Below are 18,461 nucleotides of genomic sequence, written 5' to 3'. Positions count from 1 at the left end.
GTAAATGGAATAAAACAGACAACATGTTTACTTGACCCTCTTCCTGGGAAACTGATCAAGGAGCTCTTTGTATTATTAGATCCATCAGTGCTAAATATTATAAACTTATCACTCTCCTCGGGCACTGTTCCCCTAGCATTCAAAAAAGCGGTTATTCATCCTCTTCTTAAAAGACCTAACCTCGATCCTGACCTCATGGTAAACTACCCGCCGGTGTCTCACCTTCCCTTTATTTCAAAAATCCTTGAAAAAATTGTTGCGGAGCAGTTAAATGAACACTTAGCGTCTAACAATCTATGTGAAACCTTTCAATCCGGTTTCAGGGCAAATCACTCCACGGAGACAGCCCTCGCAAAAATGACTAATGATCTATTGCTAACGATGGATTCTGATGCGTCATCTATGTTGCTGCTCCTCGATCTTAGCGCTGCTTTCGATACCGTCGATCATAATATTTTATTAGAACGTATCAAAACACGAATTGGTATGTCAGACTTAGCCCTGTCTTGGTTTAACTCTTATCTTACTGATAGGATGCAGTGTGTCTCCCATAACAATGTGACCTCGGACTACGTTAAGGTAACGTGTGGAGTTCCCCAGGGTTCGGTCCTTGGCCCTGCACTCTTCAGCATCTACATGCTGCCGCTAGGTGACATCATACGCAAATACGGTATTATCTTTCACTGTTATGCTGATGACACCCAACTCTACATGCCCCTAAAGCTGACCAACACGCCGGATTGTAGTCAGCTGGAGGCGTGTCTTAATGAAATTAAACAATGGATGTCCGCTAACTTTTTGCAACTCAACGCCAAAAAAACGGAAATGCTGATTATCGGTCCTGCTAGACACCGAACTCTATTTAATAATACAACTCTAACATTTGACAACCAAACAATTAAACAAGGCGACACGGTAAAGAATCTGGGTATTATCTTCGACCCAACTCTCTCCTTTGAGGCACACATTAAAAGCGTTACTAAAACGGCCTTCTTTCATCTCTGTAATATCGCTAAAATTCGCTCCATTCTGTCCACTAAAGACGCTGAGATCATTATCCATGCGTTTGTTACGTCTCGCCTCGACTACTGTAACGTATTATTTTCGGGTCTCCCCATGTCTAGCATTAAAAGATTACAGTTGGTACAAAATGCGGCTGCTAGACTTTTGACAAGAACAAGAAAGTTTGATCACATTACGCCTGTACTGGCTCACCTGCACTGGCTTCCTGTGCACTTAAGATGTGACTTTAAGGTTTTACTACTTACGTATAAAATACTACACGGTCTAGCTCCATCCTATCTTGCCGATTGTATTGCCCCATATGTCCCGGCAAGAAATCTGCGTTCAAAGGACTCCGGCTTGTTAGTGATTCCCAAAGCCCAAAAAAAGTCTGCGGGCTATAGAGCGTTTTCCGTTCGGGCTCCAGTACTCTGGAATGCCCTCCCGGTAACAGTTCGAGATGCCACCTCAGTAGAAGCATTTAAGTCTAACCTTAAAACTCATTTGTATACTCTAGCCTTTAAATAGACTCCCTTTTTAGACCAGTTGATCTGCCGTTTCTTTTCTTTTTCTTCTATGTCCCACTCTCCCTTGTGGAGGGGGTCCGGTCCGATCCGGTGGCCATGTACTGCTTGCCTGTGTATCGGCTGGGGACATCTCTGCGATGCTGATCCGCCTCCGCTTGGGATGGTTTCCTGCTGGCTCCGCTGTGAACGGGACTCTCGCTGCTGTGTTGGATCCGCTTTGGACTGGACTCTCGCGACTGTGTTGGATCCATTGTGGATTGAACTTTCATAGTATCATGTTAGACCCGCTCGACATCCATTGCTTTCCTCCTCTCTAAGGTTCTCATAGTTATCATTGTCACCGATGTCCCACTGGGTGTGAGTTTTCCTTGCCCTTATGTGAGCCTACCGAGGATGTCGTGGTGGTTTGTGCAGCCCTTTGAGACACTAGTGATTTAGGGCTATATAAGTAAACATTGATTGATAATATATGAATATACATATTTATATATAATGGATTAACAATATATTGTTTTTCATAAGCTGCAAATAAATATTTACATTTTACTTTAAAAACTGGCAGCTCAGTCACTAGAATGTTACAGTAAAAGCAATGGGTTTTTTACAGCATATAAAACAATGAAATACATTAAATGGAATGGAGAAAAAAATATCAAATTTTTTAGTGGTAATATTCAAGCAACAGAGCTGCCTATTTGTTTGTTTTTAGCGTAAAATCTTGTTTTAATGTTTTTTTAATTTGTTTTTTAATGTTTTATTGTCTTACTGTATTTGGGAAAAAAAAGTACCAAAGTTGATTTTACCGTAAATTTAACCGTAAAATTTATTGTAAATTTTCCAGTCTAATTTGATCATTTGTTTTGAAATGATAAGACAAGCAGATATTTAAGAACAGTATTGATCTTTTTTTACCTAAAAATATCTTTGGAATACATGATTATAAAATATTTTGATTTTGATTATATTGAATTTTTAAATATATTCAATTGCATGCAGTACATGATTTTTAATGTCAAAAGGGAAAGAACACATATATTTAGTAAGAAAAGATCAAGCATTTTATTAATGCATGTTATTTCCAGGCTTTCGCTGGCCACATAAAATAATGTGGTGGGCCAGATATGTGCCCCGGGGCTTAAGTTTGACACCTGTGCTCTAGAACAGGGGTCTCCAAACTTTTTTTACCCGGGGGCCGCACTGGGTTAAAAATATTTGGCCAGGGGCCGGGCTATATGTATCCATATATGTGTGTGTGTATATATATATATATATATATATATATATATATACAGGTATATATATATATATATATATATATATATATATATATATCAATCAATCAATCAATGTTTACTTATATAGCCCTAAATCACTAGTGTCTCAAAGGGCTGCACAAACCACCACGACATCCTCGGTAGGCCCACATAAGGGCAAGGAAAACTCACACCCAGTGGGACATCGGTGACAATAATGACCCAGTGGGACGTCGGTGACAATGATGGCTATGAGAACCTTAAAGAGGAGGAAAGCAATGGATGTCGAGCGGGTCTAACATGATACTGTGAAAGTTCAATCCACAATGGATCCAACACAGTCGCGAGAGTCCAGTCCAAAGCGGATCCAACACAGCAGCGAGAGTAAATATATTTATATACATGTCTGTTTATATATGTATATAAATATATAAGTGTGTATATATATATATATATATATATATATATATCTATATAGATATATATATATATATATATATATATATATATATATAGATATATATTTGTGTATATATATGTGTGTATATATATATTTATATATATGTGTATATGTATATATATGTGTGTATATATATGTCTGTATATGTGTATATATATGTGTGTGTGTGTGTGTGTGTGTATATATATATACAGTATATATATATTTGTATATACATATATATATATGTGTGTGTGTGTATATACATACATATATATATATATATATGTGTGTGTGTGTGTGTATGTATGTAAATATATATATGTATATATGTGTGTGTATATATATATATATATATATATATATATATATATGCTTGTGCCTATCTCAGCTACAATCGGGCGGAAGGCAGGGTACACCCTGGACAAGTCGCCACCTCAACGCAGGGCCAACACAGATAGACAGACATCATTCACACTCACATATACACACTAGGGTCGATTTAGTGTTTCCAATCAACCTATCCCCAGGTGCATGTCTTTATATATATATGTATACAGTATATATATGTATATATAATCTTTCTCATGGCTGGTTAGACAAACTGCCTTTTCCTTACACTGAACAAAAAAAAATCATATCCTCTGATGTTTAAAAATTCTACACTCTGAAGCTATTTTATGTTTGCCCAACGATTTTGTAATTTTTTTCCTCCTTGTGCACGAATTGACTGAAAGAGCGCGAACTTGCTGCACGTTTGCTCGACACTGCGGCGCGTGCGGGATGACGTTACGTTATTGACGGGAAAATGCCTTTTTAGACAATATGACCCCAAGAGAAACAAGCAGTACAAAATAGATTGATGGACGGGCTAGAAAAAACAGATAAAAAAATATATATAATTAAAAACAAACCTTTTTTTTAGATACATATATATGTGTATATATATATATATATATATATATATATATACATATATATACATTTTTTTTTTTACTCTGGACTATCCGCAGGCCGGATTTCGGATGCTGGCGGGCCGTATCTGTCCCGTAGGCTGTAGTTTGGGAACCCTTGCTCTCGACTATTATATTCTATTATTTAATATAACTTTATTTCTGATTATACCTAATTAACTTTAACTATATCTTATTAAACTAAAAGAAGAACATAAAAAACCAGCGTATTCCCTTTGCAAACTTATAGGGTTCATTCAAAATAATTACAGATTCTTTCAGACTCTTCATGGCTCAATGTCGGTGGATTTACTACAATACGTCATCGTCATTCTATTCAAATTTTTTGGACCAATCAACGCAATCCTGGGCGCGGCTGTTTTTGAATTCCGCCCTCTGATTGGCTGCTCGGAAAAAACACACAACACTACGGTCGGGCCAAGCCAGCCCTTTTTTTTAACCCGCTCGTCGATTTTATACCCAAAGTAATTTGAACTATGGCTATAAAATAGTCTTTCAAGGTTATTTCGACTTTCATCCCACCGGAGTGGAGTTTATTTTTACAACAAAGTGACACGGGAGCAGGAGAACACACTTTTGTTCGAACTGGAGCGACTCACGTAAGTTTGGGGCTAATAAACTAGCATGATAAAGATGTGATGTGGAAATAAATGACTTGACAAATATACAAACCAGCGTTTAAATTGTTAATAGACGTGAGATTATTTCACTGTGTTTATGTTTATTTGTGTGATAAATACTGTTAACAATTTGCACGAATGACTGACGTTTAACTTTACGTTTAACTGTGACGTTGTGTGCCAGAATACTTGGCTAACTTCCAACTTACACTACATTCTGTTTGACTGCTGACTTACAATACATTCTGTTTTTCTCATGACTTACACTACATTCTGTTTTCCTGTTGACTTACACTACATTCTGTTTTTATGCTCATTCGACCATCACAATAGTTAGAATAACGTTGTTATTATCATGTCAGGGTATTATTACACATGCACACGTTAGACTTGGGATAACTTGCTGACTGTCCAGTTGGAATTAGCATTGGTTCTACCATCAAATTCTCTACAAGGGATTCCTGTTGATCAAGCTTGAAGTGTGATTAAATATGCACCAAAGACTGACTTGTGAACTTAGTGATGGTGACACTTGTCTTCCTTGTAGGCTTAAAAGATTTCCTGCTCCTGTGTGCAAGAATTACAGGTTAGTAGATTTTACAGTGTATATATATTTTATATATATATATATATATATATGTATATCATTCTTTTTTGAAATATTTTACTTGGTGGAGGATTTGCTTGCTTTTGGCTGTCTTTGTATTTTCATATTGCTGTTAGGATAAGTATCAATCAATCAATCAATCAATGATTATTTATATAGCCCTAAATCACTAGTATCTCAAAGGGCTGCACAAACCACAACGACATCCTCGGTAGCCCCTCTAGGGCAGGGGTTGGCAACTCAAAATGTTGAAAGAGCTATATTGGACCAAAAAGACCAAAACAAATCTGTCTGGAGCCGCAAAAAATCAAAAGCCATATTACATACAGATAGTGTGTCATGAGATATAAATTGAATTGTGAGGACTTAAAGGAAACCAAATGAACTCAAATATAGCTACAAATGAGGCATAATGATGCACTATGTATATATAGCTAGCCTAAATAGCTTGTTAGCATCGATTAGCTTGCAGTAATGCAGTGACCAAATATGTCTGATTAGCACTCCATACAAGTCAATCACGTCAACAAAACTCACCTTTGTTTATTCATGCACAACATTATAAGTTTGGTGGACAAAATGAGACAGAAAAAGAAGTGACATAAAACACGTCTTAGAAAGTCGGAGAAAGTTATACATGTAAACAAACTAGGGTGAGTTCAAGGACCGCCAAAATTAGTAGGACAAAACAGCGCTGGCCAAATACTCGAATCAGTGAAGCATGTTTAATATAAACAATGTGCTTACAGCAATTAGGGATGTTTGTGTCATGTTTGTCCTCCTACAGAAACTATATTTAAAAAAAAAATTGTTTCTTTCCCCTCATCATTTCCATTTTTCATATATTTTTGAAAAAGCTCCAGAGAGCCACTAGGACGGCGCTAAAGAGCCGCATGCGGATCCAGAGCCGCAGGTTGCTAACCCCTGCTCCAGGGGAACCGAAAGCAATGGATTAATTCATAATAATTGATAAGTAATTCATCAATATCTGCCTCAGCGTGTACACATGATTAGTGTGTACTAGTGTTGTCACGATACCAATATTTTTGTACCGGTACGGGTACCAAAATGCATTTCGGTACTTTTCGATACTTCTCTAAATAAAGGGGACCACAAAAAATTTCATTATTGGCTTTATTTTAACAAAAAGTCTTAGGGTACATTAAACATATGTTTCTTATGGAAATAAAATAGTAAACATACTAGACAACTTTTACTTTAGTAGTAAGTAAGCAAATAAAGGCTCCTATTTAGCTGCGGACGTATGCAGTAACCTATTGTCATTTATCATTTTATTTTGTCAAAATTATTAAGGAAAAGTGGTAGAAAATTAATGATTAATCTACTTCTTCATTTACTGTTAATATCTGCTTACTTTTTCTTTTAACGTGTTCTATCTATACTTCTGTTAAAATGTAATAATTACTTACTCATCTGTTGTTTGGATGCTTCACATTAGTTTTGGATGATACCACAAATTGGGTATCATTCCGATACCAAGTCGTTACAGGATCATACATTGGTCATATTCAAAGTCCTCATGTGGCCAGGGACATGTTTCCTGAGTTTATAAACATAATATACAATTTTAAAAATAAAAGATTTTGTGATAATAAAAATATACATATGCTCCTGTACTTGGTATCATTACAATGGATGTCAGGTGTACATCAACCAATGGTGTTTGTTTACATTGTGAGTCCGGTGAGCTACGGTGTGTAGTGAAGCATGTATAGCTATTCCTCGTCCTGCATGGATGATACTTGTAGAAAATGTATTTTATTTGTCACCATTGAGGCAAGTATTAATGATTTAGAAGTAGCCAAAACACTGCAGACTGCGGATGTACTTCACTTTAGCCGCTAGCTAGCTAGCCATGTCTTAAAGCACCTTTTCCTGAGGGCGTTTCAGTGTTATAGCTTCACCTTTATCGTTAGTTTTTAGGCCACGATGCCTCCATTCTCCCTTTTTTGTCTACAAACTGTGTCTGCTTGTAAGTACTCTGTGATTGTGCGCTGCCCAACATGCTCGTCTTCTCACAAACCAGCAATGACACAATGTGACGACAGCGGGGGGTTGGGTGACCGGTACTTCTTAGAGGCGGTATAGTACCAAATATGATTCATTATTATCACGTTACTATACTAATACCGGTATATCGTACAACCCTAGTCTGTACCAGTGTACTTAGTTAACATGGATCTCATTTGACAAATGAGATCCAACACTAGAGCTGTAGCAAACATTAAGATAATAATACTCAGTTTTAAATGTCACAGGTAGCAATTTAGATGTTATGGCGCTTCTTTATATTATTTATATTTGATCGACACGCCTAGTTTTGTTAGTCGACTTTCCAATATTGTATCACACATGTGTTGTGCATGTTTATTTAACGCAGTGTGTGAGTGGGTTCTTATTCAAACAGTTATAAATTAAAGGAAAAGTGCACTTTTCTGGAATTAGACCTATTATTCACAATCCTTATGTCACACAAGAACACATGTTTTTCTTTTTTCATGCAATCTAAATAATAAATAAATGCAATCAAAAGTCTGCTTACAATGGAGCTTCTGGGCGCCGCTCCATTCTGCCCCTAAAGCCCTTAAAATAACATCCAAACACCTTCCATTAAGCTTTTATATACATGATGTTAGTACAAATGTAATGTCGTAATGAGCACATTTATAATAACATTTAATATTTTTGTATTTTGATCAATTTATCCATACACAGTGCATTATTTTCAAAAATGCATCGCTTTTCTTTTCAACTACATCACTGATTAAAACTCAATGCAGACTTAATGAGAGCCAACAAACATAATGAAAAATCACTTATTGTATAATGTCTGCTGTCATTGAGATGCCGACTGGTGGAATCTTGTTATAGTCCCGTTTAGATGAAGAAAGACTCGTAATCCTCGCAGAGAAAAGCGTCTTTCCGTGGAGTTCTCGCCATTTCCGGCTCTAAATTGGCTTTCAAAGTGTGCCAACGTGTCGGATTACATCTTCATCCTTCTATTATCAGGGTGAGAGGCATGATTTATGATCTACAATAAACTTCCACAAGCAGGGAAGCACGAAAACAGCTGACCACACGATAATGTAAACATTGGCACACATGCTAGCGATCACGGTGGCGCTATGAATAGTTTGTCTGCGATAGCGCTTATAATAACAATATCACTAGTACTTGATTAATATTCAAGTCACAAAATTGTTGGCTCTTTTTAGATGTATTTTAATTGGTTTTCATGGGTGAAATACAGGAGCTCCATTGGCTCCGCTGTAAGTGGACTTGTATTTGTGTTTATTTATGAGTTAGACTGCATTAAAAAAGATACATCTGTCGTCATGTCTTTCATAATGGTTGTGAACCATAGGCAACATTTCCAAAAATGTGCAGTTCCCCTTTAAAGTCAGTCACGTCCACAAACACTGAAGCTCTTAGTACAAGTCAGTCAGCAACCACACCCCTATTTGGTGTATAATAATGGAAAATGTGCACACAGGCACTCCTAAACTGTTTACATGAGGCTGGTAATAAGAAATACTTCCTTAAATCCCACAGATACGGGTTTCACTTCCTAGAATTCAAGGTGGAACCTCGAATTTTGTACAATTTGAATTTTTTTTTGGTCAAGATGATACTAAAAAGTTACACGTCGGCATTATTATGTGAGACTTCAGCTAAAGTATTAACATATGATTTTAAACAGGAAAAGTGTGATGATAACCAAAGAATCTTGAATAGGCTTTTTTGTTGTTTGGTGTATGCGGTTCAGTACTGGCCGTTGTAAGTTCAAATCAACATTTTAAATATTTATTTTAAACGAAAAATACAAAACCCCAAACCAGTAAAGTTGGCACGTTGTGTAGATGATATCATCAATCAATCAATCAATAAATCAATCAATCATTGTTTTATTTATATAGCCCTAAATCACAAGTTTCTCAAAGGCTGCACAAGCCACAATGACATCCTCGGCTCAGATCCCACATCAGGGAAAGAAAAAACTCAACCCAATGGGATACGTTGACAAAGTGGTGAATACAAACAGAATACAATGATGTGCAAATCCTTTTAAACCTACCGTATTTCCTTGAATTGCCGCAGGGCATATAGTATGCGCCTGCCTTGAATTACTGCTTCGCAAAATAATTAGCGCATGCTTAGTATTACCGCCTGGTCAAACTTGTGACGTCACGAGTGACACTTCCCCTGTCATTATTTTCAAAATGGAGGAGGCTGATTTCAATACCGGTAATTTGAAATCGCATAAACGGAAGAAGATTAAGAGCTATTCAGTAGGATTTAAGGTCCAAGCTTGCATCACGCTCATTTTTTTACTGCATGCCTTTGGTAAGAACCGGAGTGAGAAGAGGTTTTAAAATAATTAGCACATGCTTACTTTTACCGCATGCCTTTGGTAAGTGCAGGAGTGAGAAGATGTTTTAAATTAATTAGCGCCCCGGCGGCAATTCAAGGAAATACGGTATATTCAATTGAATAGACTGCAAAGACAAGATACTTAACGTTCGCACTGGTAAACTTTGTTATTTTTTGCAAATATTAGCTCATTTGGAATTTGATGCCTGCAACATGTTTAAAAAAAGCTGGCACAAGTGGCAAAAAAGACTGAGAAAGTTGAGGAATTCTCATCAAACACTTATTTGGAACATCCCACAGGTGAACAGGCTAATTAGGAACAGGTGGGTGCCATGATTGGGTATAAAAGCAGCTTTAATGAAATGCTCAGTCATTCACAAACAAGGATGGAGCGAGGGTCACCACTTTGTGAGTCCACATTTGAAATTGTTTTTGGAAACTGTGGACGTCGTGTCCTCCGGACCGAAGAGGAAAATAGCGATTTGTACTGTTATAGGCGCAAAGTTCAAAAGCCAGCATCTGTGATGGTATGGGGGTGGGTTAGTGCCCATGGCATGGGTAACTTACACATCTGTGAAGGCACCATTAATGCTGAAAGGTACATACAGGTTTTGGAGCAACATATGTTGTCATCCAAGCAACGTCTTTTTCATGGACACCCCTGCTTTTTTCAGCAAGACAATGTCAAGCTTCCTGCTGCACGTGTTACAACAGCGTGGCTTCGTAGCAAAAGAGTGCGGGTACTAGACTGGCCTGCCTGTAGTCCAGACCTGTGTCCCATTGAAAATGTGTGGGGCATTATGAATCGTAAAATTCCACAACAGAGTCACCGGACTGTTGAACAACTTAAGCTGTACATCAAGCAAGAATGGGAAAGAATTCCACCTAAAAAGATAAAAAAATGTGTCTCCTCAGTTCTCAAACATTTACTGAGTGTTGTTAAAAGGAAAGGCCATGTAACACAGTGGTAAAAATGCTCCTGTGACAACTTTTTTGCAATGTGTTGCTGCCATTAAATTCTAAGGTAATGATTATTTGCAAAAAAAAATAAAGTTTCTCAACTGGAACATTACATATCTTGTTTGTGCAGTCTATTCAATTGAATACAGGTTGAAAAGGATTTGCAAATCCTGTATTCTGTTTTTATTTACCATTTACACAATGTGTCAACTTCACTGGTTTTGGGTTTTGTACATGTAATTAATACCAGCATCACGGAAGTGCTTGTCTACCATGGAAGTTCCACTGTGTCCATCCATAGTAATAATTTGCAAGACTTCATGGTACTTTCACAGTCAACGTCCATGATCATGTCGTCTTCATGCATGTGTTTCAATTTTCATGTATCTTAGCTCAGGCGTCGGCTGTTTTCAATTATCTGGGGAACGAGCAGGCGGATTGCAGTTGAGGTTGTGTGACCTCATGGAGAAATGAGCTAACGTCCGCTAGTTTCTTATCCGTTTCGCTTGCTTATCTTTAGGTGGCTTACTTCACAGAGGCTTTGCTTCTCCTTTCGAAACATATTCTGGACTTTTTTTCCACCTCACCAAGTTCATCTCCTCGCTTTTGATTGACAGCTGGCCCCATCCTCTCTTGTCCCGCCTCACTCTGCTCATGCACGCCGCTGTTTAATGGGTGTTGCCATAGCACCGCATGGTCAGAAAGAGGGTTCACACACAGCATCTTGTATTCTCTCCACAGAGGGCCACCGAGGGGGAGGCTGAGGGTCAAAATACACAAAAGCAGCCCAGTGGACTCTCACTGGCCTCTTCATCACCAGACTTTTTTCTTTGCCTTTATTTTTCCAACACAACTATTTTGTCAGGAACTAGACCGGGATCATCCCTTATATTATGCACTTCAATGGATACCGGTGGCTCAGTGATTAGCACACAGGCGGAGGATCAGTCTTTCCATGTTCGGTACAGGTAGGAGCCTCTTCACTCGCTTGTGAATATACTTGTATAGAGCATAAAGAATAGCATTCGTTAACAATTCTCATGCTTGGAATGTAAATTTATTATAATTTAGAACTGCAAGCGAAGGGAAAATCTAACCTATCTATACAACATATTGTCATCAAAACCATCAACAGTCCAAAGACTTTTCTCAATTTTGTAAAATCATTTAAAAAAAAGGCAAACTATTAAAGAAACTGCAATTGACCAACTTCACCGCCTGGTAGAGAAACTACATTTATCATTTTAATGTATTTAGAAGATTTTTACACACATACTGTAACTCCACCAGAATATGAATGTAAAAACTAAGCATGAGCATATTAATCGATGAGTACTCTGTATGGATGGATTATGGATTAAAGAGGTTGTTTGCAATGTTTACCCTAGTATGGAGGGTTAAATGGGATGACATGAAATACTTATATAAATATTAGAACTGCTACAATCCGTCATTGATTAATTACAATTTGAATTAATTTGATTAACGTGTTATTACATAGGTAAATATTGATTTAATGCAAACGTACATTTAATTATTTCAGCATTTGAGTGGTAATCTAATCATTGATTTCATGTTTTAATTCATTATTCAATAATTTATTCAATTATTTCAAGAACATGCGTGTCAGCACTTCATGAATTAATTTGAATTAATTTGTCAAATTCAGGGCAATTATTGGACTAGATGTGGGTTAGTACCGCCCACTGACTTTGATGACTAAGTTTAACAGATAATATTAATTCATGAAGTGCTGATGCATAGATTCTTGGAATGATTAAATAAATAATTATATCATGGAATAATTAATTAAATTGTGAAATAATCAATGAAATCATGAAATGATTCATTTAAATACATCATTAAATCATGAAATAGTAAATCCACAATTAAATGTTAAAAAAAAAAAAAAAAATTAAGTGTAATTTTACATTAAATACATTATTGACACATTTAATAACACATTTGTGTATTTATAATCAATTAATTAATGATAGTTATTTTTTAAAGATTATTTAAAGAAAATGATTTAAAGATTTATTTAATTTTGTCCCATTCGATCCTTCATATCCTAGAGGGCGCTAACTTTCTAAAGTGTTTTAAGGATTATACTCTGCCTTCTTGCAACTTTAAACACGTACGCCACAGGCATTGGCTTTATTTGTTTTTAGCTAATAATAGCGATTTGGCAAAGCTATCTATTAATTTTAGCTATCGATAAATGTATATTCTATCATAACAACAACATAAATGCAAATTGTTAGTTGCTTCACTGTGACTGATTTTGTGTGTGTGTGTGTGTGTGTGTGTACGTGCTCTCTGCGTGTACGAGTGCCTTAGACTGACGAGTAATTTGTATTTAATATAATTTGTGATCATGAAAAATGTAGACTTTTGAAATGTTGATTTGAATAATGTCACTGAGCAAGTTGCAAACAGCCTCTTTTAATTGCATATTGAAGCAACTGAGGCTGAATGGAGTGCAATACTTTGCTGCGACCAGCACAACCACACTACTTTGCTGTCTGAAGAATCAGCTATTTGACATTGGAATTAAACAGTCTTGTATCCTTAGTCACTTTACTTAGTGTTTTCCACCATCTAAAATGTACAGTACAGGCCAAAAGTTTGGACACACCTTCTCATTCAATGCGTTTTCTTTATTTTCATGACTAGTATTTACATTGTAGATTGTCACATCAAAACTATGACTGAACACATGTGGAGTTATGGACTTAACAAAAAAAGTGAACTAACTGAAATCATGTTTTGTATTCTAGTTTCTTCAAAATAGGCACCATTTGCTCTGATTAATGCTTTGCACACTCTTGGCATTCTCTACATGAGCTTCAAGAGTCTGAAATGGTTTACACTTTACAGGTCTCATAGTTTTGATGCCTTCAGTGACGACCTACAATGTAAATAGTCATTATAAAGAAGAAAACACATTGAAATGGGAATGTGTGTCCAAACTTTTGGCCTGTACTGTATATAAAGATTTTTCAACAAATGATTCATTGATTGATTGAGTAGTAACTGAAGGAAATGTTTTCAAATAAACATCAGATATGTTAGTGTATGACAATTAAATCACATTTGTGTTAAAATATTAAGGTCTTTTTCAAACGTAATTCAAATTATGCAGGCAAGCAATTTAGTGTGATTAATAGCGATTAAGCCAAATTCAAAACAGTAATCGATCTGATCTATGTATGAAAAAATAATCGTTTGACAGCACTTTCTCATTCTGTAGGATGTGAAAGTATCTCAGTACAGTACTTTTGACAATTCCGGTACAGTATGGATGTTAAGGACAATATTACGTAGATTGAAATTGAGAGTTAATTGCTAGTGACACTGGGTGACACTCTTCTTATATTTCTTAATTAGAGGGGGGAAATTATGGGATGCCTTTTGGTATACAATGTGGTTATCTGTAAGCATATGTGTTCCAGGAAGTTCCACGTCTTAAATCAAGAGAGACACCACCAGAGCCATCTCTATTTACCGGCCTATGTCAAAGCTCCAGCATCCTTCAATATTTAACAAGCCCTAAAATATTCATCACTTGCTTGCTTTGTGTGTCCACAATATTTTGATGGAGGACAAGGCAAAGTTTCTCTGTCAGGACGCTCATTAACTCGCAATTAAGTGATTCCATTGTGCGCGGCAGCATCTGCCTGATGTAAAAAGGCTACTTAAACCAGCACTCGCCCCCACGCTCCTGCCACCGTAATCTCAGGTGAGCAGGTCGAACCAGAGCGCTTGAGAGAAAGTAGATTAGCTGAGAAAACGCCAACTCGGCTGTTTCCTTCACCCCGCCTGCATTTAGGCTTAACGCGGTGACTGTCACACGCTTGTCTCCTTCAAGGTTTTCTTTGACGTCAGACTATGAGCACCAAAAGTTGTCCTTTTTTAATCTTTTTTTTAATGGTTCCGAGGTCACTCCCCTTGCAGCCTGGATGCTCTATCGGTGGAAAGCTCCGTAGATGCCTCTCATATGCACCATGTGGTGTTGTTGTTGTTGTAAGTCAAGAAAAGGCTGCAGGTAGGCTGGTATGCATCACATCTACTTGACTCAATCAACACTGGTGTGCAAGTTAGAGCCTTTCGTCTCTGTTTGAAAAAACTTCTGCTGAGTGGAGTCTGGGTTGAGTGCGTTTCGCTCACTTTTACGGAATTTCCAAAAGCGCAACAGGGAAATTTCAAGCTCAGCAATCCGAAGAAAGCTGTGACTTCAATGCACTTGCAACAATAGAAGGACTTTCCTGACGAAACAAAGAGCTTTAGCAGTAGAAAAATTTTAGCTTTGCATGAATGCACCACCCTAATCTCATGTTAATCCATATACAGATAAGACTGGAGCCATTGTTTACGCTCCCTTCATGTGGCCTTCAAACGTCCATCACATGTGACATAATGACTAATTATGTTCACATCTTTCTAATACATCTGGGTGAATAATTGTCCCAATGACTAATTATGTTCACATCTTTCTAATACATCTGGGTGAATGATTGTCCCAATGACTAATTATGTTCACATCCCTGTGATACATCTGGGTGAAAAATGTGATCTTTTAATGCAGTGGTCCTCAAACTTTTTTCACCAAGTACCACAGAAAACACTTGACTCTCCATGTATCACCATAAAGACCAATATTAAAATACAGTAGTGTGGTAGGGCTAAGTATTCATTTATAACAATGCAGTTATATTTAATATTTTTGGCCATTGTGACAATACACACAGTTTGAACATAGGAAAATAAAACACTATATTTTAATCGAGTGATTTATTGGCATACCACTGGATCAAGGGTGTCCAGACTTTTTGTTTGACTGGGGGGCCACATTGGGCTAAAACAATTTGTCTGGGAGCTTTCGGCTGCATGAAAAGTGTGTGTGTGTGTGTGTGTGTGTGTATATATATATATATATATATATATATATATATATATATATATATACAGTATATATATATGCATCCATCCATTTTCTACCCCTTGTCCCTTTTTGGGGTCACGGGGGGGCACTGGAGCCTATCTCAGCTGCATTCGGGCGGAAGTCGGCGTACACCCTGGACAAGTCGCCACCTCATTGCAGGGCCAACACAGATAGACAGACAACATTCACACACTCACATTCACGCATTGGGGTCAATTTAGTGTTGGCAATCAACCTATCCCCAGGTGCATGTTTTTTGAAGGTGGGAGGAAGCCGGAGTACTCGGAGGGAACCCACACAGTCACGGAGAGAACTTGCAAACTCCACACAGAAAGATCCCGAGCCCTGGATTGAACCCAGGACTACTCAGGACCTTCGTATTGACATATAACAATATAATGGATATATGATTAATAATTATTATAATTGAATATTAAGAATATGTGAAAGTTCAACTATTACCTTGTTTACTTCCGTGACAACCCCTTTAACGCTTTGTCATCAATCAGAAATATCAAGCAGTTTAAAGTCAAACATGGATAAGTGTGGAGAGAGAGTTTTGCATTTTGCCCATCATGCCTTGCAATGGATTTAAATGAGTGTAATTTCGTTTTTTTTTAATGATATCCACAAAGTTCAGTGAGCAGGTTGTGTTATGTGTGAGCATGTGTGTTGACTTTTTGCATTGGGTGATTTTTTTTTCTATGCACCACGACTAGGAAAGGTTGTTAGAATTTGGTCATACAAGTTAATGTTGTGCTTGCTAACAAAGTACATATCATGGTCACTGACCTAAGTTTCTCACATTTTCCACATTATGGTGAACATTTTCCTGGTTATTTAACCTCTTAAGGCCCAAGCTGTTTGTTTACTTGCTTTTTTTATTTCTCTTTGCTATTTTGGCTTATTGGACCCTAATTAGAATAAAAACTAAAAATCATGTTTTGATATGATGTACTTAGTCCATAAGTACACAAAAGTGTACTGTGGGGCGGTTTAGCTCGGTTGGTAGAGTGGCCGTGCCAGCAACTTGAGGGTTGCAGGTTCAATTCCCTCTTCTGCCAACCTAGTCACTGCCGTTGTGTCCTTGGGCAAGCCACTTTACCCACCTCTTTCCAGCGCCACCCACACTGGTTTGAATGTAACTTAGATATTGTGTTTCACTATGTAAAGCGCTTTGAGTCACTAGAGAAAAAGCGCTATATAAATATAATTCACTTCACTTCATGTGTAGTGACATGCAAATTTTTATTTTTACACTTTTTTTTCCAAATTCCATTGTATGTTAGACTCTTCTGACACCACCAGGTAGCAGTATAAGTGTCCATATGTTGGCATAAGACCCCAATTCAGTAGTGCACACAATCTTGGAAATAAGAACTAAAAGGTGCTGTCCCTCCTTGTGGCCACAAAGGCCTTTAGAGGTTAAATCTTAATTAAAATGAACTCCTGCCGGCAGGCTGCATTTTTTGCGGGGGCTGGGATTTGGACACCCCTGCACCAGATAGAGCCCACATACCACAATTTGAGAATAACTGTTTTAATGCCCTAACTCTGTGACATACTGTGGTTTAATTTGAAAGTAACTTTGTGCGTCAAAGCAAAAAAGGATGTGAGATCTACAATAACCAACAAATCAACAGCTCAGATCCATTGTTCTCTTTGGGTGACAGGAAGCAGTGAAAGAACATCCTCTACTGCAGCCTTTCACTACGAAATAGTTTGACACTCACACTCTGCAGCCTTTTTCCACAAACGTTGATCGAGTCCAAACTTGACTTGGATTGCAGGATGGAGGTGTCCTGCCTGGAGCTGGCGCTGGAAGGGGAGCGCCTGTGCAAGGTGGGAGACTACAGAGCGGGAGTCTCCTTCTTTGAAGCAGCCATTCAGGTGGGCACAGAGGACCTGCAGGTGCTCAGCGCCATCTATAGCCAGCTGGGAAACGCCTACTTCCACCTGCACGACTACGCCAAGGCGCTGGATTTCCACCGGCACGACCTCACCTTGACCAGGTTGTTAACCAGCGCCTCCGCAAGCAATCCTATTTGGATTGAGATGTGGTCTCACTTTGGTCCTCGTGCAGGACCGTTGGCGATCTGCTGGGAGAAGCCAAAGCCAGCGGGAATCTTGGGAACACGCTGAAGGTGCTGGGAAGGTTTGATGAGGCCGTGATGTGCTGTCAGAGGCACCTGGATATTGCGAGGGACGTCAGCGACAAGGTGTTCCTCTCAATTATACCGTTGTTTCACATTTAGACTGCCACTTACGGATTTAACTGTTTAGGAGAACTGCAGTCTTTTAGAATGTTGTCATTCAGTTAAAATCCTAATGTGAGACAAAAACACATGTCTTTGTCTCTTCTGTGTATTTAAAACTTGTGGAAAAACTGCAAGCATAAGGCGGCTAGCAATGCAGATAACAAGATTCATTCATTCATTTCTGTCTATAAAGCCCTCTAAACCTAAACCTTTTACTTGTTTACTTTTATGGCAAAATAAATATCTATATATATATATATGTATATATACGTACTATATATATATATATATATATATACGTACTATATATATATATATATATATATATATATATATGTATATATATATGTATGTATATATACGTACTATATATATATATACACGGTATATGTATATATTCGTGTATATATGTATGTGTACAGTATATGTGTAGAAATGTATATATATTTATGTTTTCAGATAAGGATGTATATATATATATATA

General features: G+C 37.5%; 1 protein-coding gene across 3 annotated transcripts in view; it reads left to right on the top strand.

Moving 5' to 3' along the window:
• The first annotated feature begins 4,595 nt into the window (after positions 1-4,595).
• gpsm2 (G protein signaling modulator 2) overlaps positions 4,596-18,461 on the top strand; it is a 25,303-nt gene continuing 11,437 nt past the window's right edge. The window contains exons 1-5 of one of the 3 annotated variants that reach the window (XM_061920201.1): positions 4,596-4,794; positions 5,363-5,401; positions 15,128-15,230; positions 17,510-17,731; positions 17,803-17,938. In XM_061920201.1, the coding sequence (XP_061776185.1) occupies positions 17,511-17,731; positions 17,803-17,938 (357 nt within the window). In that variant the 5' untranslated portion in view covers positions 4,596-4,794; positions 5,363-5,401; positions 15,128-15,230; position 17,510. Of the gene's footprint in view, positions 4,795-5,362; positions 5,402-11,515; positions 11,743-15,127; positions 15,231-17,509; positions 17,732-17,802; positions 17,939-18,461 lie in introns of all 3 variants that reach the window. The other 2 variants (XM_061920199.1, XM_061920200.1) reach the window with 2 other exon arrangements.

This window comes from Nerophis ophidion, linkage group LG14, assembly GCF_033978795.1.
Source record: "Nerophis ophidion isolate RoL-2023_Sa linkage group LG14, RoL_Noph_v1.0, whole genome shotgun sequence".
Lineage (NCBI taxonomy): Eukaryota > Metazoa > Chordata > Actinopteri > Syngnathiformes > Syngnathidae > Nerophis > Nerophis ophidion.
Note: the sequence above shows the minus strand (reverse complement) of the source record. Positions and strands in the feature narration are given on the sequence as shown.